Raw genomic sequence first — 23,190 nt, forward strand, 5'->3', positions numbered from 1 at the left:
GAGGAGGATTGGGGCTGCTCTGTGCAAATGCACTAAACAGGGCAGGTAAGTATAACATGTTTGTTTTTTGTTTTTTTAAAACAAGACTTTATAATCACTTTAATGTTCTGCCTAAACACAAGGCACATAACGCACCACACCATAAAGTTGTGAATGGGCTAGATAATGTTTTTTTTCTAACCTGATGTATGCCGAATGTTGTGGGATTGAAAGTATAGAAACAGCTTACAGCTGCATCTGTGAGTTTGTTTCAAAATTTAACTCTGGGCGTTAGGTTTTAATGTAAATGTAAAGATGCCTGGTCACTTCTACAAGTGGTGGAAGTGAAGACTAGGGATGGACCGAACACCCCCTGGTTCGGTTCGCACCAGAACATCTCGAACAGGCAAAAAGTTCTAGCGAACATGCAGACCCTATTAAAGTCTATGGGACAGGAACATGAAAAATCAAAAGTCCTAATTTTGAAGGCTCGTATGCAAGATATTGCCATAAAAAGTGTATGGGGACCTGGGTACTGCCCTAGGGGACATGTATCAATGCAAAAAAAAAGTTTAAAAACATTTGTTTTTAATCTCTTGCCCCCTGCTCACCGTCAAATGATGGACGGTGCAGCTCTCGTTCTGGGTGATGTGCAGAGCGGTGATCGCACCCATGCTGTCTTGCTAGGACTTGGCGCGACCCCGATCTCTGTAAAGAGCCACTGATGGGGCTCTTTAACCATGTGATCGGCTGTGTCCAATCACAGCCGGTCACATGTAAACATGGAAGTGCTGATAATCTGCTCTCATCGCCTTACACTGACAGAGTGTGTGGCGAGGAGAGCCGATCAGCAGCATCTCCTTGCAGGGGACAGCAAGACAGGTAATTAGTGCACTGATTACCTATCATGTACAACTCCTTGGGTCTCTGGGGACTGAAAACCATCCCTTGAAGATTGCTGTATGTTATCCGCAGCTTTGCGGGAATGGTATCTGCATAAGGGGGGCCTTGAGAGGAAAGGAAGTCCTCCTCTTCCTCCCACCGTTCTATCTCAAGTGCCCTGTCCATGATTCCACAAAGCATGTGCTCCAGCAGAAATACTAGACGGACAGTGTCACTGATGCATGCATTTTCACGGCTCACCATCCTTGTGGCCTCAAATGGTGACAGGACAGTGCATGCATTCTTTATCAGTAGCCACTGGTGTGGCAAAAAGAAGTCAAGCTCCCCTGAGCCTGTTCTTGTGCCACGCTCACACAGGTATGTACATGTACATCGCTCTAAAGCAGTTTCTCTTACCCTGCTGCTCCAAAAAGCCTCTATACCACATGGAGGGTGTGAGCCCTGTACGCAAACAGATACTTAGAAGAAAAGAAGGCTGGACGGCCGCACATCTACAATTTCTTTATTCAAGTGCCAGATACAAAGGTGAACTACAAGTATCAGCTTACATGTTTCACACCAAGGTCGGGTGCTCACTCGTAGCTCAAAAAACTGGTGTCTACAGACAGGTATATATACAGTGCCTTGCAAAAGTATTCACACTCCTTGGCATTTTTCGTGTTTTGTTGCCTCACAACCTGGAACTAACATGGATTGTTTGAGGATTTGCATCATTTAATTTACAGAACATGCCCACAAATTTGAAGATTTTTTTTTTTTTTTTTAATTGTGAAACAAACAACAAATAAGACAAAGTAACAGAAAAAGTAAATGTGCATAACTATTCACCCCCCTAAAGGCACTACTTTGTAGAGCCACCTTTTGTGGCTATTACAGCTCCAAGTCGCTTTGGATAAGTCTCTATGAGCTTGCCACATCTTACCACTGGGATTTTCGCCCATTCCTCCTTGCAAAACTGCTCCAGCTCCTTCAAGTTGGATAGTTTGTACTTGTGAACAGCAATCTTTAAGTCTGATCACAGATTTTCTATTGGATTTTAAGGTCTGGGCTTTGACTAGGCCATTCCAACACATTTACATGTTTCCCCTTAAACCACTCAAGTGTTGCTTTAACAGTGTGTTTAAGGTCATTGTCCTGCTGGAAGGTGAACCCCCAATCTAGTCTCAAATCACAGACAGAGTGGTACAGGTTCTGGTCAAGAATATCCCTGTATTTAGCACCCTCCATCTTTCCCTCAACTCTGACCAGTTTCCCAGTCCCGACTGCTGAAAACATCCCCACAGCATGATGCTGCCATCACTATGTTAATGTGTTGGGTTTGGGCCAGACATAGCGTTTTCTTTGATGGCCAAAAAGTTCAATTTAAGTCCCATCAGACCAGAGCACCTCCCTCCATACATTTTGGCATTCTCCCGCATGCCTTATCGCAAACTCAAAACTTGCCACTTTGATTTTGCTGAAAGTAATGGCTTTCTTCTGGTACTCCAGTCTCTGCTATGGAACTCTGCAGCTCCTCAAGGGTTACCTTAGGTCTCTGTGCTGCCTCTCTGATTAATGCCCTCCTTGCCCGCTCCATGAGTTTTGGTGTGCGGCCATCTTTTGGCTGGTTTGCCATTGAGCCATTGTCTTTTTATTTGGTTATGATGGATTTGATGGTTGTCACGTACCTGGTGGCGGAGCCCAGAGTGCAGGGAGTGGCCTCTCGTGTGCCTCTGGCTCAAGAACTCCTGATAGAGGAAACAGGGACTCGAGAGCGCAGTGGACCACAAGTGCCTGGCAGGTGGCAGGTGTCTCTGTAGTTCAACTGGAGCACTGGAACAGCTGTGAGAGGATGCACTGTAGCAAGCAGGAACTCTGGAACAGCAGGCAGCAGGGAGGTGTTCTGTAGTTCAGCTGGAGCACTGGAACAGCAGGCTGTAAGAGGGTGCACTGGAACTCTGGCAGGAACACTGGAACCACTGGCTGTGAGAGGTAGCACTGTAGCAAGCAGGAGCTCTGGAACAGCAGGCAGCAGGGAGGTGTTCTGTAGTTCAGTTGGAGCACAAGCAGAATCAGACAGGCCGGGTCAACACTGGCGGGCAAGCAGGTACCAAACAGAGGCAGAAGAATAGTCAAGATACAGTCCGGGTTGGCAACAGGCAGGTAGCGGATAACCAAAGGAGGAGGCAGGAGAATAGTCAGACGAGCCGGGGTCAGGAACTGGCAGCAAACAGGAGTAGTCAGGAGCAGGCCGGGTAACAGGAAGCAGGTAGGCAGGTATTCAGGTAGCTTAGGGTCACAGGGAACGCTGTAGACCGGACAGCAAGAAAGCATGCTGACAGATTCCTTTAAATAGGCCTAATGGCGCCAAACGTTGTCACACTGCACATCTGCGCGCATCCGCGCACACTCGTGCACGCCCGTGCACGCCCGTGTACCGACCATACGTGCCCGTTCGTACCATCCTGCACCCCCGTTCGTACTAGCGCGCACCCGCCTGCGTCCGTTCGCGCCAACGCGCCTCTTCACGCGTCCTCTGGCTCCAACAACAGTGGTTCTGTTAACCGATCTTCCGCCGACGGCTGTGCTAACAGGATGCCTTTCATGACATTCCCCCCCCAAGGGGCAGCCTGCGGATGCCCAACTGAGCCATCTTACTTGGATGAGACCTTTTAAAGGCAAGAATCAGCCTCCTCGCATGAATGTTGGACTCCGGCTCCCAGGAGTTCTCCTCAGGCCCGTACCCCTTCCATTTTACCAAAAACTGGACTTGGTTACGTCTCTTCCTGCAATCCAGAATGGACTCAACCTCATATTCGGTTTCTCCGTCAATGATTACAGGTTCAGGGGGATCGATCCTCCGGTTGACAAATGGATCAGGAACTGTGGGTTTGAGTAGGGCCACATGAAAGACCGGGTGGATCCGGAATGACTCCGGTAACTTCAGTTCATAGGCCACATTAATAATCTTCCTTAGAACTGGGAAGGGACCCACAAATTTAGGGCCCAATTTTTTGGAAGGGCATGCCAATTTTAAATTCAAGGTAGACAGCCAGACCTGATCCCCAGGCTTGAGATCAAGCTCCCCCCTTCTCTTCTTGTCAAACACCTCTTTATTGTAATTCTGAGTCCTTGCCATAGTCTCCTGCAGAAGTTTATTATTTGACTCAAAGAAGTTTAGATTCTCCTGGACAGCTGGTACTGGGCACTCCAGGATGTTACTGGACAGGAACAGAAGATGGAAACAATAATTCGCAAAAAACGGTGATTGCTTCGTGGCAGAATGGACAGAATTATTATAAGCAAATTCGGCAAGAGGTAGAAGCGGAGCCCAATCGTCCTGGGAGAAAGAAGAAAAACAGCGTAGATACTGCTCCAGCGTCTGATTTGTTCTTTCCGTCTCGCCATTTGTTTGGGGGTGATAGGCAGAGGAGAAAGAACGGTCAATTTTCAAAGATCCACAAAGTGCTCTCCAAAACTTGGAAGTAAATTGCACCCCCCCGATCTGAAGTAATATTCGCAGGAATGCCATGAAGCCTCACCACTTCCCTGATAAATGTCCTTGCAGTCTCAGCAGCAGTAGGTGTGCCCTTCATTGGTAAGAAATTAGCCATTTTTGATAGTCTATTCATCACTACAAAGATTGTAGTGTAGCCTTCAGAAGGTGATAGCTCGACAATAAAATCCATGGAGATCATCCTCCATGGCTTCTCCGGGACGGGTAGTGGCTTCAACAAACCCCAAGCCTTACACTTGCTTCCCTTGTTTTGAATGCAAGTGGCACATGCTTCCACATAGTCCCTGCAATCTTTCCTTAACTGCGGCCACCAGAATGTGTGTTGAAGGAGTTCAGATGTTTTGTGCACACCAAAATGGCCGGCCAACATGTGGTCATGACAGGAACTAAGAACTGCCGCTCGCAACTCCTGGAATACGAAGATCCTATTCTTGAACCAAAGAAGATCGTCTCTGGACTGTAGGGTTGAATCAGGTGGAGCAGAGGCGTCCCTAGAAGCTTGCTTGATCTGCGAGAGTAGATCCCCTTGGAGCAGCAGAAAGTTTCCTGAGGACAAGATGGTGTCTGGAGATGGAGATGCTTCAGGTCCGTTGTACATTCGTGACAGTGCGTCAGGCTTTGTGTTCTTTGATCCGGGGCGATAGGTTATGTGGAATGAAAATCTGGTAAAGAAAAGTGCCCACCTGGCCTGTCGTGGTCTTAATCTCTTGGCAGTCTTTAAATATTCCAGATTCTTGTGATCTGTATAAACAAGAATTGGATGAGCTGCTCCCTCCAGGAGATATTGCCACTCTTCAAGTGCGGCTTTGATCGCCAACAATTCTCGATCGCTCACATCATAGTTTCTCTCTGCTTCGGATAATTTGCGAGAAAAGAAAGTGACTGGGTGCAAAAAAGCCCTAGGCCCCTGTCTCTGGGAAAGCACTGCACCAACCGCTATTTCCGAGGCGTCCACCTCCAAAATGTATGGTAATGTGGGATCAGGGTGCTTTAAGACTGAGGCTGAAACAAACAGATCCTTTAGCGTTGTGAAGGCCGTCTGAGCTTCAGTAGACCAATGGAACTTAAGGCCCTGCTTAGTTAACTTTGTAATGGGAGAAATGATGGTTGAGAATCCTTTGATGAATTTTCCGTAGAAATGTGCAAATCCTGCAAAACGTTGGATTCTCTTCTTGTCGGTGGGAGCGGGCCAGTCCAGAATAGCAGAGACCTTCTGAGGGTCCATCTTAATACCCTCTACAGAGATGATTAGACCAAGGAACTGGATACTCTCTTGTTCAAAGACACATTCCTCAGGTTTGGCGTAGAGGCCATGTAGCCGTAGTCGGGTCAAGACATTTCTGACATGTTCACGATGCTCAGCTAAAGAAGAAGAAAAAATCAGGATATCATCTAAGTAGATAATAACAAACAGGTCAAGATAGTCTCTGAAGATGTTATTCACATAGTGTTGAAATGTAGCAGGGGCATTGCACAGTCCAAAGGGCATGACTAAATATTCAAAGTGCCCAAATCGGGTACGGAAAGCCGTCTTCCATTCGTCTCCTCTACGAATGCGGACAAGGTTGTAGGCACCACGAAGATCCAGCTTGGAGAACACTACTGCAGACCCTAGTCTTTGAAAAAGTTCTGGCACCAAGGGCAAAGGGTATCGGTTCTTAATTGTGATTTTATTAAGTGCCCGATAATCCACACAAGGGCGTAGAGAATGGTCTTTCTTCTCCACAAAGAAGATTCCTGCTCCTGCCGGGGACGTGGAGGGTCGGATGAACCCTTTCTCCAGATTGTCATCAATATAAGTTTTTAATGCCCCTAGTTCTAGTTCTGACAAAGGGAAAATCCTCCCAAAAGGAATCTCTGCTCCTGGAAGAAGCTCAATTGGGCAATCATATGGCCGGTGGGGAGGAAGGATCTCAGCCCCCTTTTGACTGAAAACGTCCAAGAAGCTGTGGTAGGCTTCAGGTACAATTCGGCAGGTTTAGATGTCAGTTTCCATGCAAAGTAGGGAAGAAGGGGCATCGGTGACTTCTGGTAGACAGTGTTGCTGGTAGTAAGAGGATACAAACTCAATCTTCCCTGAGGTCCAATCAATTTGCGGATTATGAGCCTTTAGCCACGGCATGCCTAGTATAATGGGAAATAGAGGAGACTCAATGACATCTAGACAGAGTAGCTCTTGATGAGTGCTGGCAATGGTGCTATGCAGGGGTACAGTCTCCTGAGTTACTGGCCCAGATCTGAGGGTAGAGCCATCGGCCAAATATACAGAAAGTCCTTTCACTCTGGGCCGGAGGGGAATGTGATGTCTGGAAGCAAAGGACAAGTCTATGAAACCGCTGCAGGCCCCGGAATCAATGATAGCGCTGGTTGGTAAATTCCCTCCTGGGAGCTGTAAGAGAATCGGAACAGCCAGATGAGAAACGTCATTCAGTACAGCAGGGGTAAGAGCAGGGGAAATAGAAAAGCACTTACGAAGCTTTGCCAGGCATGTCCGTACAAAATGTCCAGATTCCCCGCAGTACATGCACAGGTTACCAGCACGACGACGTTGACGCTCTTCAGGAGTAAGTGAGGGGCGTAAGAGGCCCAACTGCATCGGTTCTGGAGTATCTGAGGCAACGGTGGTTGAAGCTGGAGAAGCAGATTGGGAAGAACTAGGCACACGGGGCAACATCCAGACAGGACGAGAAGGACCAGAGGATTGCTCCATATGCCATTCCCTCAGGCGTCTGTCTATCTGGATAGAGAGGTCTATGAGACCCTCTAGAGTCTCTGGAATGCCCACTCGGGCCAGTTCATCTTTTAAAGATTCTGAAAGGCCCATACGGAACTGGTACCGTAAGGCAGCATTATTCCAGTTCTTGTCGGAACTCCAACGTCTGAATTCCGACATGTAGTCCTCCATAGGCCTACGGCCTTGTTGTAGAACATGCAAGGCTGCCTCTGCAGTGGCAGTTAATTGAGGATCCGCATATAGCAATGACATGGCCTGAAAGAAGTCGTTTAAGGTGTCAAGTGAAACATCCTTCTTCTCTAGAAGACGATGGGCCCAGGACTGGGGCTTGCCTGACAACAGCGAGATCACGAACCCCACTTTAGTAGCCTCCAGAGAGAAAGTCCTTGGCTGAAGGGCAAAAAAGAGTTCACATGAATTGCGAAAAGTCCTGAATTTACTCCGGTTGCCCGAAAATCTTTCAGGCGTGGGGACCCTGGGTCCAGGCGGCATCATTACCACTGAGGGCGCAGCAGGAGTCACGGAAGCAGGAGGTGAGGAAGCTGCTAAAGCTTGAATTCGGCCTTCCAGTTGGGTATAGGCCTCTTGTAGGCTTTTTACTGCTTGGGTTAGTCCAGCAAGATGGCGGCAAAGCTCATCCATGGGAGAGGCTCCCTGCGTGGGCTCGGACATGGCTGTCCGGTACTGTCACGTACCTGGTGGCGGAGCCCAGAGTGCAGGGAGAGGCCTCTCGTGTGCCTCTGGCTCAAGAACCCCTGATAGAGGAAACAGGGACTCGAGAGCACAGTGGGCCACAAGTGCCTGGCAGGTGGCAGGTGTCTCTGTAGTTCAACTGAAGCACTGGAACAGCAGACGGTAGGAGGACGCACTGGATCACTGTCTGGAACACTGGAACCACTGGCCATGAGGAGAAGCACTGTAGCAGGCAGGAACTCCGGAACAGCAGGCAGCAGGGAGGTGTTCTGTAGTTCAGCTGGAGCACTGGAGCAGCAGGCTGTAAGAGGGTGCACTGGAACTCTGGCAGGAACACTGGAACCACTGGCTGTGAGAGGAAGCACTGTAGCAAGCAGGAACTCTGGAACAGCAGGCAGCAGGGAGGTGTTCTGTAGTTCAGCTGGGGCACTGGAACAGCAGGCTGTAAGAGGGTGCACTGGAACTCTGGAAGGAACACTGGAACCACTGGCTGTAAGAGGTAGCACTGTAGCAACCAGGAGCTCTGGAACAGCAGGCAGCAGGGAGGTGTTCTGTAGTTCAGTTGGAGCACAAGCAGAATCAGACAGGCTGGGTCAACACTGGCGGGCAAGCAGGTACCAAACAGAGGCAGAAGAATAGTCAATGTCACGGAACGTCCCACACTCCGCTTGAGTGCTTCCGTCATATACCACTTCCTCCAAGTCTGTATACAGATATCCCAACCTCTCTGCGCACAAAACAAGGCGACACTTGCTTGTTGCTAACATGAACTGACTTTTTATTTGAGATCTCACACAAATATATACACAGCAGAATTATCAAAACCTAACCTAATTAACATGAGCTAATTAACTAATCATTTACCCAGACCAGATGACTCAGAGACATGACCTGTAGGACACAGACTTCTGGGCACCGAGCTTCACACAGTAGTATAAACACAATAGCAGGAGCTAATTACAATTAACAATACAAACAACAATCTCCCCCCTCCTCAGCCTAGACTATTCGTCTCCTAGCCAGTTCTGGTGGCTAATGTGATCAGCTCATTCAATTAACACACATTATAGCTGACATCAGACAGGTGAGTGGAGTTGATGACATTAGCATCTTTTCACAGTAGGAGTCCCAACAGTCACTATTGCTACTATGGCAAATACAGGGTCCCCAGAGTCTGTGTGTCCTGGGGGACAAGGACCCGAAGCCAAAGTAACAACACCTCAAGGGTACCCCAAATGCCAGGGCCCATAATCTGTAGGCAAGAAGCTCACATTCAGTCCCCTCCAACAGCCTCTGTCCCGGCTAGGTCTGTCACATTTCTCCCCTTTCAGCAGGAGACTAACACAGGAGGAGACCCCAGATGGGTTGACTCCGAAGTTAGTCCATAGTTCCAGTCCTCTACTGCCTGTACCCACACAGTACCCCAAACAAATTGTTCCAAACAGAGTATTACTCACCCAGCCAATCTCTGCCTCTCTCAGAGAACATATCCGCCGCTGGGGAGAGGCCCGGACTGGCCCTTCTCCCTGGAGTCCTTTCTGCCGCTGGAGAGAAGACAGGGGGACTGGGCTCACTCTATCCTGCTGTTGGGGATCTGGGCCGACTGCCCAGCATCCCTGGGGTATACAGGTGGGGACTGAAGCCCCATCCACTGACACCAGATCAAGCTGCAGTTGTGAGGTGATGACTGCATTCTCTCCTTGGATCCTGATCTGCAGCTCGTGATAGACTGCCACCTCCTCACCTTGGGCCTCCACAATTGCTGCAGGTGTGGGGCAGAGGTCTTGGACCCTCTGTCCGGTTGCCAGCACTTCTGCTGGGGGTTTGCCAGGTGGTTCCTCGTCTACAGAAACGTCTATTAAATCCCCAGTCTCTTGAATTGGTAAAAGTGTGGGACAGAGGTCTTGGACCCTCTGTTCAGTTACCAGATCTTCAGCTGGAGAAGTTTGTTTTAACTCCATAGATGCTGCTGGCAGAAAATCACATGTCCCTGTCAGTGTTGTGGGAGAAAGGCCGACTACCTCTTCTCTCAAGAAGGCCGAAGCCACTGTTGGTGCTGAGCAGAGCACAGTGAACTTTGGCCCTGATAGCAGTTCTTCTGCTGGAGGCTCATCAGGTTGTTCTTCCTCAGCAGAAAAGTCTATCAAATCCCATGTCTCTGCGACTGATGTCTGGGGATATAGGTTCACCATCTCCTGTCCATGGAACCCAGAAGATGTTATCATTGCTGGGCAGAGGTTAGCAGAGCTCTGCCCTGTTGTCACCATTTCAGGTTTGGGGATGGCAATCTCCGGATTTTCCACTGCCGATTCTCTGGCATGCTGCTGAACGTGTTCTAGCAGTTTCCTGTATGCCCTTTCCAGATGCTGTTCCTTTCTTAGCAAATGGTCCAGATCAGGTTTGAGCTCTGAGACCCCTGCAAGACCGAGCATAGCCTCTCTATATTCTCGTAGGTCCTCAAGGTCAGGTTCCCCTTCATCGCCAAGCATAAAATGATCTGTAAGGCTCTCCCACAGCAATCCAGGGCCGCCAAAGTCATATCCCTCCGGAGAGCATTCTGTTGTCTCCCCTAAATATCCCTCCTCTGCATGCCATTGCAGAGCCCGATAATGATTGTCCAGCTCTATCTCCTGCTGGACCAGCCTGTCCAACTCAGTCACCCATTGCTCCTGGGGCCACTCTCCCAGGAATGCCATCCACAATGCCCGTTGGTCACTGGCCCGTTGCTCTTGGGTTGGAAAGCACTTGCCCTGTTTTATACCAGCGAGCTGGAGGGCTCCAATCCAGAGCTCCACCCGAATTTGCTGCCTAAGCTCCAGGTATTCATCCTCAGACACAGTCCTGGTGTATGTTGAAAGGATGATCCACAGCAGCCCCGGAAACTCTGATGCCAGGTCCATATCTCCGCTGGGGTGACTGAAGTCTGCTATCCTGATCTTGGATCCAGGTGGAGGTTTAGATTTCCCAGACTGCAGGAAGCTTTCCCGCTGCTTGCCACCAATGTCACGGAACGTCCCACACTCCGCTTGAGTGCTTCCGTCATATACCACTTCCTTCCAGCCTGCATACAGATATCCCAACCTCTCTGCGCACAAAACAAGGCGACACTTGCTTGTTGCTAACATGAACTGACTTTTTATTTGAGATCTCACACAAATATATACACAGCAGAATGATCAAAACCTAACCTAATTAACATGAGCTAATTAACTAATCATTTACCCAGACCAGATGACTCAGAGACATGACCTGTAGGACACAGACTTCTGGGCACCGAACTTCACACAGTAGTATAAACACAATAGCAGGAGCTAATTACAATTAACAATACAAACAACAATCTCCCCCCCTCCTCAGCCTAGACTATTCATCTCCTAGCCAGTTCTGGTGGCTAATGTGATCAGCTCATTCAATTAACACACATTATAGCTGACATCAGACAGGTGAGTGGAGTTGATGACATTAGCATCTTCTCACAGTAGGAGTCCCAACAGTCACTATTGCTACTATGGCAAATACAGGGTCCCCAGAGTCTGTGTGTCCTGGGGGACAAGGACCCAAAGCCAAAGTAACAACACCTCAAGGGTACCCCAAATGCCAGGGCCCATAATCTGTAGGCAAGAGGCTCACATTCAGTCCCCTCCAACAGCCTCTGTCCCGGCTAGGTCTGTCACAGTCAAGATACAGTCCGGGTTGGCAACAGGCAGGTAGCGGATAACCGAAGGAGGAGGCAGGAGAATAGTCAGACGAGCCGGGGTCAGGGACTGGCAGCAAACAGGAGTAGTCAGGAGCAGGCCGGGTAACAGGAAGCAGGTAGGCAGGTATTCAGGTAGCTTAGGGTCACAGGGAACGCTGTAGACCGGACAGCAAGAAAGCATGCTGACAGGTTCCTTTAAATAGGCCTAATGGCGCCAAACGTTGTCACACGCCCGTGTACCAACCGTACGTGCCCGTTCGTACCATCGTGCACCCGCGTACACCCGTTCGTACTAGCGCGCACCCGCCTGCGTCCATTTGCACCAATGCGCCTCCGCACGCGTCCTCTGGCTCCAACAACAGTGGTTCTGTTAACCGATCTTCCGCCGACGGCTGTGCTAACAGGACGCCTTTCATGACAATGGTGCTCCTAGAGATCATCAAAGATTTGGATATTTTTTTTATAATCTAACCCTGACTTGTACTTCTCAACAACATTGTCCCTTACTTGTTTGGAGAGTTCCTTGGTCTTCATGGCAGTTTTTGGTTAGTGGTGCCTCTAGCTTAGGTGTTGCAGCCTCTGGGGCCTTTCAAAAATGCGTTTATATGTAATGACAGATCATGTGACACTTAGATTGCACACAGGTGGACATAATTTCACTAATTATGTGACTTCTGAAGGTAATTGGTTGCACCAGAGCTTTTCATGGGCTTCATAACTAAGGGGGTGAATACATATACACATGCCAATTATCAGTTTTTAATTCCTGAAAAATAGTTTTATGTACCGTATTTATCGGGGTATAACATGTGCCGGTGTATAACACGCACCCCAATTTAAGTGGGAAGTTTCAAGGAAAAAAAAACTTTTTTATTTAAATAAACCACTTTGAAGCAAAATAATGGTCAGTGAGCATCAATGCAGCCTGATTAGTGCCCATCTGCAGCCTCAATGCAGCCTCACCATCTCTCATCTCTTGCAGGAAATCACGGAGCCATAATCCGTTTACTCGGCTCTCAGTCAGCAGTCACATACACAGTCCCGCCTCTGCCTTCGCCATTGGACCAGCTCCTGTGATAGACAGAACACTGGTCCAATGCCGGTGGCGGAGGCGGGACTGTGTGTGTGACATGCGTGTCGAGTGAGAGCTGAGTTAGAGTCGAGTGGAGAGGAGATGACAACTCAGTGAATTCTGGCAGCACTCAACCCCCTCCTCGGTACGCTGTTGGCATACAATACCCACCCTCGATTTTCCCCCTATTTTCAGGGGACAAAAATGCATTTTATAGGCCGATAAACACGGTATATGTTTTTCTAACTTTACTTCACCAACTTAGACTATTATATTCTGATCCATCATATAATGTTAGCAATAAATGAAAATAAAAATAAAAATGCAATTTATGATGGGGGTGGATTGGTAAGGGTTAATAATGAGATAATAATCAGATGATATGAAGTAGAACAAGGTGGAGTGGAGTAGAATGAAATAAAAGCAAAATTGAATCTAATCTAATACTATTTCAAATGACTTTTTGACCCTGTTATCTATTTGCCTGTGTCTACATACAGGGAGTGGTTGATCAGCATACCATCCTGTATGAGCGGCACTATGTTGAGACTATAAAGGCTAGATCCAGTCACCAGCTTTTTTTTTGAAAAAGGACTGTTCTTTGATTCAGACACCTATTCAGGTGAGAGGACAATATATCCTTTTTCCTGATACTTTGTGTCTCTGTATATATGGTATTGTCACCATACAGCAGTCACCCAAGTTTTGTAAGACCCACGTTATAATCCAAAAAACATTTTAGAAGTTGTAAAAACCACAGTATAAAAAGATTATATCTTAGAGAAAGTTGTGAGGTTTTAGCAATAAAACGTGAAGTTTAAATGATAAAATTCCTTTAAATGATAAAATTCCTTTGATAATTAAACCCTATTTTATCAATTTCATTAATATTAAATGACTGTGCTAAATACACCTACACTTTTAGATTGATTTTCTGTTTGTCCGTCTAGCACATATTTGTTTTGGTTCCACTATTATTGTTTTTACAACATTATTATGGATGTTCACAACAGGGCACAGCAAATACACACATTTGAGGTTTATTTACTCATTTATATGGTAATGGTGAGAAATTTCAGTTTGACATGTTTTTCTGACACTTGTTTAACTAATCAATTGATTGCTAATTAGGGTGTCAATTGATAACCTTCACCTCATGTAATTATCTATGTACTTGTTTGTATATATACCTGTCTGTAGACACCAGTTTTTGAGCTATGAGTAAGCACCCAACCTTGGTGTGAAACATGTAAGCTGATACCTGTAGTTCACCTTTGTATCCGGCACTTGAATAAAGAAATTGCATAGGAGTGCGGCTGTCCAGCCTTCTTTTCTTCTATACTCGCACAGGTACTCATTTATGGACCTCTGCTGCATGTGCAGCTGCTGCAGCATTGCCAATGCTGAGTTCCACCTGGTGGGCATGTTACAAATCAGACAGTTGGTGGGTAGGTTGAATTACCGTTAAATTTCAGCTAGTCTGGCATTGTATGACCGCTGGAAATGGCCACAGACTTTTCTGGCCTGCCTCAGAAGATCTTGTAAGCCTGGTTACCTGTTCAAGAAACACTGCACCACCAAATTCAGGACGTGTGCCAAGCATGGAACATGTGTCAAGTGTCCATGTCGGAGGGCGGAGAGAAGGTTAGTGCTATTGTCGCATACAACCATTCCTGGCTCAAGCTGGCATGGCGTCAACCACCTCTGAGCCTGCCCTTGCAAAGCTGACAGAATCTCTGCCCCAGTGGGGCTCCTGTCCCCTAGACAGACCAACTGAAGCACCACATGGCATCTTTTAGCCTGACTGCTTGCGTAGTCCCTTGAATGCTTAGGGAGCACTACTGGTTCAGAGGACAATTCCGCAGAAGAGGCCATAGAGGAAGAAAAAAAGGAGGGGGTGGAGCAGACAGATGTGGCAGAATCACCACTAGCTTTTTGGAGGTGTGGTGGTAGAACAAGCTCCAGCACTGAACCCTGTAATGCATCATTCCCAGCTTCCAGCAGAGTTACCCAGTGCACCATGAAGGAAATGAAACGTCCCTGACCATGCCTGCTGAACCATAATTCAGCAGTAATGTGAACCTTGCTGCTGAGCGCCCTGTCCAACGAGGCCAAAACATTGCCTACCACATGACGGTACAGAGCTGTAATGGCCTTATGTGAAAAGAAATGTATTTTTGGAACCTGCCATTGTGGTATAGCACATTCTGCAAATTCATGAAAGGGGGAAGAGTCTACATATGAGAAGGCAGCAGTTGTAGTGCTAGCAATTTGGCCAAGGTAGCATTTAGGTGCTGAGCATGTGGATGACTGGGACAGTATTTTTTTATGGTTTAGCAACTGGGGTAGCAAAATTTGCCTGGTGAAATCAACAGGTGGTGTACTGCTATCAGATTGGGTACAAGTACTTGTAGCACCCATTGCTATACCATCTTTCTTCTCAGTGTAGGTTTTTGAAAAAAACTTGAGGAATAGTAGGAGTAAAGATCCCAGATGAGGAGCAAAGAGAAGTCTGCATTTTTTTTATGATGTGTGTCTTTCAGGTGCTGTTGCCAATGGACTGCATGGCAGGTCATCATATGTCTTATCAAGCATGTGGTGCCCAAGCGGTTGGTGTTCTGGCCACCACGCTTGATCCGCTTTAGACATAGATTGCAAACAGAAACGCTGAGGTCTGCTGCACATGTGTTGAGAAAAGCCCAAACCAATGAACTTTTGGAAGTCAGCGGGGAGTCAGCAGCGCCCTACACCTGTGGAGCTCTGTGGTGTGATGCAATAGGGTGGCTGCCCTTAAGCCAGCCCCTGGAGGACATCTTGCCTCGTTGGAGTTGTGCCTCCTCCTCCTCACTTTCATCCTCTGTTCTCTCAGACACCCACGTATAGTCAGTGACCTCATCCTCCCCTCCCTCCTCATCATTGGAGAAAACTTGGCCGTATGCTGCAACTGGGTGAACATGACTGCTAGTTTCTTGTCCTTCTGTGGCACCCCCTCTCTCTATGCTCACGTTACTCCCTTCCTTAACCTGGGAACCTATATCGAAGCATTCAAATTTCTGCACATTCTCCAGCAGCATGTAACCGACACTATGATCCAATAATTCAGGTGACTCCTCCATGCATGATGGTGGGCCTATGGAAGGAGTAGCTGTGAAAAAGGAGCCAGTGGAATAGGCTGCTTTGGTAGCTGTGGTGAAAGACAAACTACTATGAGCCTTGGTGACAGAGCATGGAGGAGAATAAGAATGGCTTAGTTATCCACTCCACCAACTCTTCTGCATGTTGTGGCTCAATAACACGGCTAGCAGCAGAAAAAAAGGACAATCGTGCCCTGCCTGCGTAAGAATCACCATGTCCACGACCACCACTTTTTTCTGCAGACACAGAGGCTGCTTTCCCACTTTTAGTGGCCTGTGAGCGTCTGCCTCTCCTTGTTGGCCTTTCGGACATGATGGGGAATTTTTGGGGGGGGATTTATTTTTTGCTTGGTGCACTATAAACCATTTTATCATTCTTTTTTTTGGGGGGGGGGATTTTAATAACTCTTTATTATAGAGAGTAGGAAGGGAAAATGGTGCTTGGGTGCAATACTTTTTTGCTTGGTGCACTATAAATCGTTTTATTATATACTTTTTTTAATAAAGAAAATAAGGATGCAGCAATTGTGGAGAATTTTTCTTTCACTGCTGCTGCTGCAAAAAAACTAAAATAAAATGAATGTAAAAAAAAATCAAGAAAGGGAAAAAAACAAAGAGTGGTGATGCAGAAGGAAGACCACTGAGATTTTTTTTTGCTCCTGCTGAAAAAAAAATTCAAAAATCCCCCCCAAAAAAACAAAAAAACAATTAGGGAACCACTGCTGACACAGAAAGAGAAACACCTGCGACGCAGAAGGGGGGACAGCAATTATGCCCTAAATATCCCCTAAAATTCAAAAGTATACCACTGCTGTGTTGACGCAGAAGGAATAACACATGTGATACAGAAGGGGGAGTATTAATACTGCAAAAAAAAAAACCTGATACTGCAAAAAAAAAAAATGATTAATGAAAAAAAAAAAGGGATCAGTGGTGACACACCGACACTTCAGTAGCACCACAACACTGTTATTCACACTACACTGCACTGTATTATATACTCTGCACTGCAATATATAGTCTGCATTGTACTATATACTCTGCACTGTAGTATATACTCTGCACTGCTTTATATACACTACACTGACTGCACTGTATTATATATTCTACACTGCCTACACGCTCAATCCACCGACTAACCTGCCTAATCTCTCTCCACTACAACACACTACATACGGCCGCCGTGTACGCAGCCTTATATAGTGTGGGTTGTGGTCTTAACCCCTGAGCCATGATGTCTTTAATAGCACATCGCGCTGTGATTGGCTAAAGCATACAGTTCAGGTGCATGCTTTGGCCAATCAGCAGCTGTCAATGCACTGTGATCTCGTACTGCATTGTGGAGAGCTCCACAGCGGGCGGACGTCCCACAAGTTCCCCATATGATTGTTTGTTCTATGAACAGACAGCTGATGTTCAAGTCAAACTTACGTTCGACTCGAACATCAAGCCCATCACTAGTGAAGACCCAGCATGTGACTCCCCACTGTGCTTCCTAGGCTCTCCTACTCCTACCAGGAGCACAAGACCACAACAACTATTAGGGTGACTAGCGGTGTGAACAGAGGAAAGATAACATACCTGATCTCTCCTCCATACAGAGAACCTGGAAGCACTTTTGGGTTTGTGACTGTCAAATAACAGCCGCTAAAGGCAAGTGTAGGAGCTGATCAGAGAGTTTATGTGCTTTATCAGCTCTGGGAAAATAACAGACCCTTGATGTCTCTATAAAGAGAACCTATCACTGCAGAATACTATCACATTGGGGGCTTAACAGCCCTTAAAGAAGGAAAATTCAAAGTGAAGTTAAAATTAATAAAACTGGAAAAAATAAATAAGTAAAGCAAAAAGTAAAAAATGACCGTTGATGCCCTTATGCACATATGTAAAAATATGTATAGCTAGCATTCGAAGACATCACCATCAACACATTTTGGAGGAGAGAAATAGTTTTACTTCCAATATTTATGGGTAACTTAAGGATTTTGTTTTGTGGGTGCAGGCATTTTTTAAAGATTTACATGTTTGGTATCTATTTAATAGACACAATCTCACCTTTTATATTTAAAAATATATACTGTAAATTATATATATATATTTTTTTTGAAAAGCCCTTTCCGTGTGAAACACACCCAAAAACTCCGCCCGGTGCCAAAAAAAGTGCACACACATAAAGAAGTGACACAAAACGTGTTTTACACTAGTCCTCCATAGGAAGGACCTTACCCTGATCCCCTGGGGCGTTAGGCTCCAGACAGGTACTGAGGTACTTCACTGGGTCCATCTGGCTGAAACCAGACGGACCCCCTTTCTCTGGAAGGTCTGCCGAAACAGACCCACCCAACTACTCGGTGGGGCTCCCCCGAAGGGAGACCCCATGAAAGAAGGCGATCCAAGTCAAAAGGCCATGTCCACCCACACCCTACTTATCACATTGTGACAAACGTGAACACCAAACAAAATAATACAAAAAGGTGACAGACACGGGTTCAAATAAATTTTAAGTGGGGGAGAAGGAAGTGTGAGAAGTGAAAAGTGACCATTATGCAATACAATAGCCGGCCCTTCGGCCAGGAATAAAAAATTCCTCTGGTCCTAGCCAAAAGGCTCGGCCCTAGAGGCAGGTGGGAAAAACATGTGTATGGTGAAGTGACCATGGTGCCATAAATCAGAGTGACCCTCACTCTGACTAACAGCCCAGGCCAGAGCAGCCCCCACCCCAGACAGGAAGGCCTGAAGTTCTGGAAGCTAGGGGAGAGCTTGGCCCTCAACAGGTTCAACCCTTGCTCCCATCACTCCTACCTAATTACATTTGGGAAATACTAACCGATCCCCCCCGGTGCTTTAGGGGAGCAAGCATTCTCTCCCGAAAAACTGACCAGAGCTAGAACTACCCCAATCTAGGCCAGAAGGCCAGGGACCCAACCCTCTGGCCAGACCCAATGCAGCACCCATCCCCACCAGAAGTACCCTTCCAGATGGCTCAGACTCAACCATAGGCTAGCCCCCAGTATCTGTTGGGCAGCACGGCAGTCACTACCGAAACCGCCTTTCCAGGTGCAATGACACCATTGGATTTGCCAGCCCTCCACAATCACAATAGGAGCAGCACAGCGCCTCCTCTGGCAACTGAAAAGAACAGATACTACACTTGATCTTAACCAAAAGGCCTATTACTATCTTTGTTTGCACTAAAAGAAAATGTAAGTGTATTTTGTAGTGAAAATATTGGTTCGATACACAATTGCACAGATATGGTGCAACATAAAGATTTACAATTATATATTTTTTTTATTCTACAGGTTCTCTGCTTTCAGAAATATACTGTATAATGTTTGGGGAGCTTTAAGTAATTTCAGGCCTAAAATGTGCATTTTACCAGGAATGCGATAACTGAAACTGCTCTGGCAGAGAAAGCATTCAAATCAAAATCCAAGCAGATAATGAAATACACAAGAAGAAAGGCATACATGAGAGTTGTTTTAACTGCCAAAGGATTTGTATGTCTGTCCATCCAGTTCTGATATTTACACAGCTCTGTCTAACAGTACAGGAGACCTGTTTTTTCTCTGCTGCAGTTCAGACACAATTGCAGGTCTTATCCCTCCCCCAGACTGTGTCTGATACCAAGTAAAATGTCAGCACTTACACATGTAATGGTGTACTATTCAGTACAGAAAGGAGAGAGGTGTCATCCCAATAGGCACTGTATATTTCTAGAGGTGGGCCCCCATCCCAATTTCTTGCCAAACACAAGCACCCCCTATCGGAGTGCAATTCCTCTAACGGGACTTTTTAACGGGGTCACCTCTGATAAAGTAGAAAATAGTAGAAAATTTAGGTTTCTGTATAAAAGTATTGTAGTTTATTGGTTTAACATTTATAAATCATTACACATGACCTAACCGTATGTACAACAAAAATGGATGCATATAATGGGAAGAAACAATTGTATAGGAAGAGTGACCAATTGCAATGATACAGGTAAATAAAGACCCAATGATCATAGAAACTCAACGTTTCGAGGTATGCAAAAGGGTTGACCTCTTCTTCAGGGGTAACGATAATTGGTCAGAGTGGGTGTTTCATCCCCTGAAAATCATGTAAAAACTTTCCCAAGGACATTTCCAGCATCCAGTGCGACTCAAACAAATTGCCGTCCATCACGGCCACACAGGAATCACAGAACCAAGGTTCAAGAAGACAGAGAAAGGACCAAGTAGACCACAGGAGTGAAAGCCAGGGTGGGCTGAGGTTGCTTCACAAAGGATATCCCCCATAAAGAGGAACAGACACAGTCCTCCTCTTTTCCCCCTATGAGGGCTTGAAGAACAGCCTGCTTGATGGAGTATGGAAGGTGGGGGGTAATAGCCCACTAAGAAAATGGAGGTGAGTGGAATCAGGTCACAGATCCCAAAATTGAGCCCCAAGGAGATATTTAAATAAACCTCATGTTAAAGTGGGCCAAGGTCCAAGAGGGTATGCAGGTTCCCTGGTTAGGTATAAGCCCGCATAGGTCTGCTTGTCTTAGCTTCCTCCAAGCACGTCTGTGTGGTATAGGAAACAGCACTGGATGCTGGAAATGTCCTTGGGAAAGTTTTTACATGATTTTCAAGGGATGAAACACCCCCTCTGACCAATTATCGTTACCCCTGAAGAAGAGGTCAACCCTTTTGCATACCTCGAAATGTTGGGTTTCTATGATCATTGGGTCTTTATTTACCTGTATCATTGCAATTGGTCACTCTTCCTATACAATTGTTTCTTCCCATTATATGCATCCATTTTATTGTACATACGGTTAGGTCATGTGTAATGATTTTTAAATGTTAAACCAATAAACTACAATACTTTTATACAGAAACCTAAATTTTCTACTATTTTCTACTTTATCAGAGGTGACCCCGTTAAAAAGTCCCGTTAGAGGAATTGCACTACTATTCTGTACAGAGCTGCATTCATTTGTGTCTTTTATATCTGTCTGGGGTTCAGATTTAAGACCTTTAAAACATACATAAGTCATAAACCACATGAAAACAATCTGAGTGGCCAATCCACAGCAGGACTTTAGTATATGAACCCTTCATTGTGCCCTGTGCTGGAGTTTGTAAAAAAAAAAAAAAGGGAAATAACAGCACAGATTGTATGTGTGATGCTATAAAGAATGGTAACAGAACAATTGGGATTAAAGCTTAAGTGCGCATCTCACTTTCCCCAAAAACTTCCCCGAGCTTTTATGTCCCATCTAGAACATTTATTTTATTTTTTGCACACATTTTAAAATCTGCATTTTTGGTTATAAAATGACCTAAATCCCCAGAACATACATTTTCTGAAGGCAGAGGCCTAGTAGAGCAAAAGTCAGAGTATTCTGACAGTGAAGAGTCCCGCTTCCAGTCTCAAAAGGGAGGATCCTTCCATCTACCTGGATGAATAAAAAAAAAAAAAAAATCACCCAAGGACAACTGTAAAGTAATCACTGTTACAACTAGGGATGCACCGATATCATTTTTTTTTTTTTTTACGGGTACGAGTACCGATACTTTTTTTTTTTTCAGTACTTGCCGATACCAATTGCCGATACCTACCGCAACAGTTTTTTTTGTTTGTTTTTTTTTACTTCAGCTGTCAGCAATGGTACAAAAAGTTTTAAGTGTTTATCGTTAAAAAATATAGACGTGAACAAAAAACAAAAAAAAAAAAAGCAGGAAAATAATAAATAAATGGAGGAGAATAGGGAGTTAATTAAGGCTGATTAGAGTACATTTAGGGTTAATAAGGGGTTAAACAGAGGAACATTTGTTCATCCCTTTGATCTGCAGAAAGAAACAGAAAGATACAAAAATAAACAAAGTTTCTTTTTATTTTAGTGTTTCTTAAGGCTGAGCCATGTTGTTAATAAACATCACCGGCTGCTTTTTTTTTTTACACCTCCAATTACCGGACTTCTTTAAAACTTCAGCTGTCAACAGGGGACACCCACTGACAGCTTAAAGAACCAAGCCTGAAAATATTGGTTTCAGGCATCATTTGCATGAGTACCGATACTTGTGCAAATACTCGGTATCGGCACCGATAATGATATTAGTATCGGTGCAACCCTAGTTACAACAAATAAAAAATGACAGATCCACACAAACAGAGCGGATGGAGGAATCCCCACACTTTTCAGCTTTAAAGAAAAGACTCTTCCAGCAACTTCTCCAACACCCTGACACTGTTATAGTTTGTCACTGTCACCCACCCCCTATCACTGTAGTCCACCCCCTGATGCTTTCAGCTTGGCTTGCATGTAAATGAAGAGACATTTTATATCCATTATATACATTCTTATAATATTTCCATCACATGTATTTCTTACATTCATTTTGTAAATCCGATTTGTTGTTCTTTGTCGCCCTGATCACTTTTTTCTCTCCATAGCAAGTAAGTTACATACCTGTATGTCTTTTCTTCAGGTAAATTGAGATTCTCTTCTTTTGACCTCACAGTGAACACTCCTCCAATGATCAAATCTCCATCCTGAAAATATTGGAATTCATCAAATACATCAGTAAAATGAAGGGTAGAGGGCGGACTTTGCATTCCTGATCTCCAGAGTGTCATACATTGCAGGATCACACAGAACTGGAAGATGTAGGTATATGATATGACCATAGCTCCGATCACTGGGTTCTTCTTTAATTAAAGCCTATAATTCTCCATTGTGACACAGACCTCTGCAGCATGGGTATCACAATGACAATACAATGAGATGGCTTCTCTCCCCTCCTTTTATATAGTTCAGTACCATACATCTCTCATTGTTCTCAATATACTGACATCATCTTCTATCCACTTTTAGTTGTTTGGCCAGGTAGTTTTTTTTGTGAGTGGTTAAGTTTAGTCCTCTATTATTCATATTATTTTAACAACTCTAAACCAAGACACATCATTTCTTTAAAATAAACTCTTATTCAGCAAGGATCAATGCTAAATATTATCATACAATTGAAATACACAGGTAGTAACAAATATTTGTTTTTTTATAATGATTTCTGCTCACATTACCAATGCACATAACTGTTCTATATTGTTCTGACACTGTAAAGTAAGCAAGGCCTGTAAAATAAGACTGTCTTTACTTACCTTTTTTTGGCCCTTACCTGCAAACATGTTTAAGTGTGTGAATACCTGCTTCTCCATGTCTTTTATATTTACGCTCATGAAACAGTAATTACTTTACATTTTTATTTTCCTACAATAATTGTTTTAGTTGGTCTTCCTCTGGAATGGTGGCAGTAAATCTACCAGAGTTTTCCCCTTGCATCAAGAAGGGGTGAAATATCTACCTTGAAATGTCCCACTATATTTCCTGCTGTTGCCAGCAATCCAACACTTCTCCTCCTAACCTTCATCACCCAGCATTTATCCTCCTAACTTTCAGCACCCAAACACTCTTCCTCTTCAAAGTACACCTTTATCTCCTGCTGCCTTAGGGCA

At 45.4% G+C, this 23,190-nt stretch overlaps 1 protein-coding gene across 1 annotated transcript in view; it reads right to left on the reverse strand.

Moving 5' to 3' along the window:
- The window catches only part of LOC141141074 (vomeronasal type-2 receptor 26-like), a 138,619-nt gene extending 116,254 nt beyond the window's left edge, over nucleotides 1-22,365 (reverse strand). Inside the window, exon 1 of the mRNA XM_073628807.1 lies at nucleotides 22,148-22,365. Coding sequence (XP_073484908.1) covers nucleotides 22,148-22,365 — 218 coding nt within the window. The remainder of the gene's footprint in view (nucleotides 1-22,147) is intronic.
- Nucleotides 22,366-23,190: the final 825 nt, after the last annotated feature.

The sequence above is a fragment of the Aquarana catesbeiana genome, linkage group LG01 (genome assembly GCF_042186555.1).
Source record: "Aquarana catesbeiana isolate 2022-GZ linkage group LG01, ASM4218655v1, whole genome shotgun sequence".
NCBI lineage: Eukaryota > Metazoa > Chordata > Amphibia > Anura > Ranidae > Aquarana > Aquarana catesbeiana.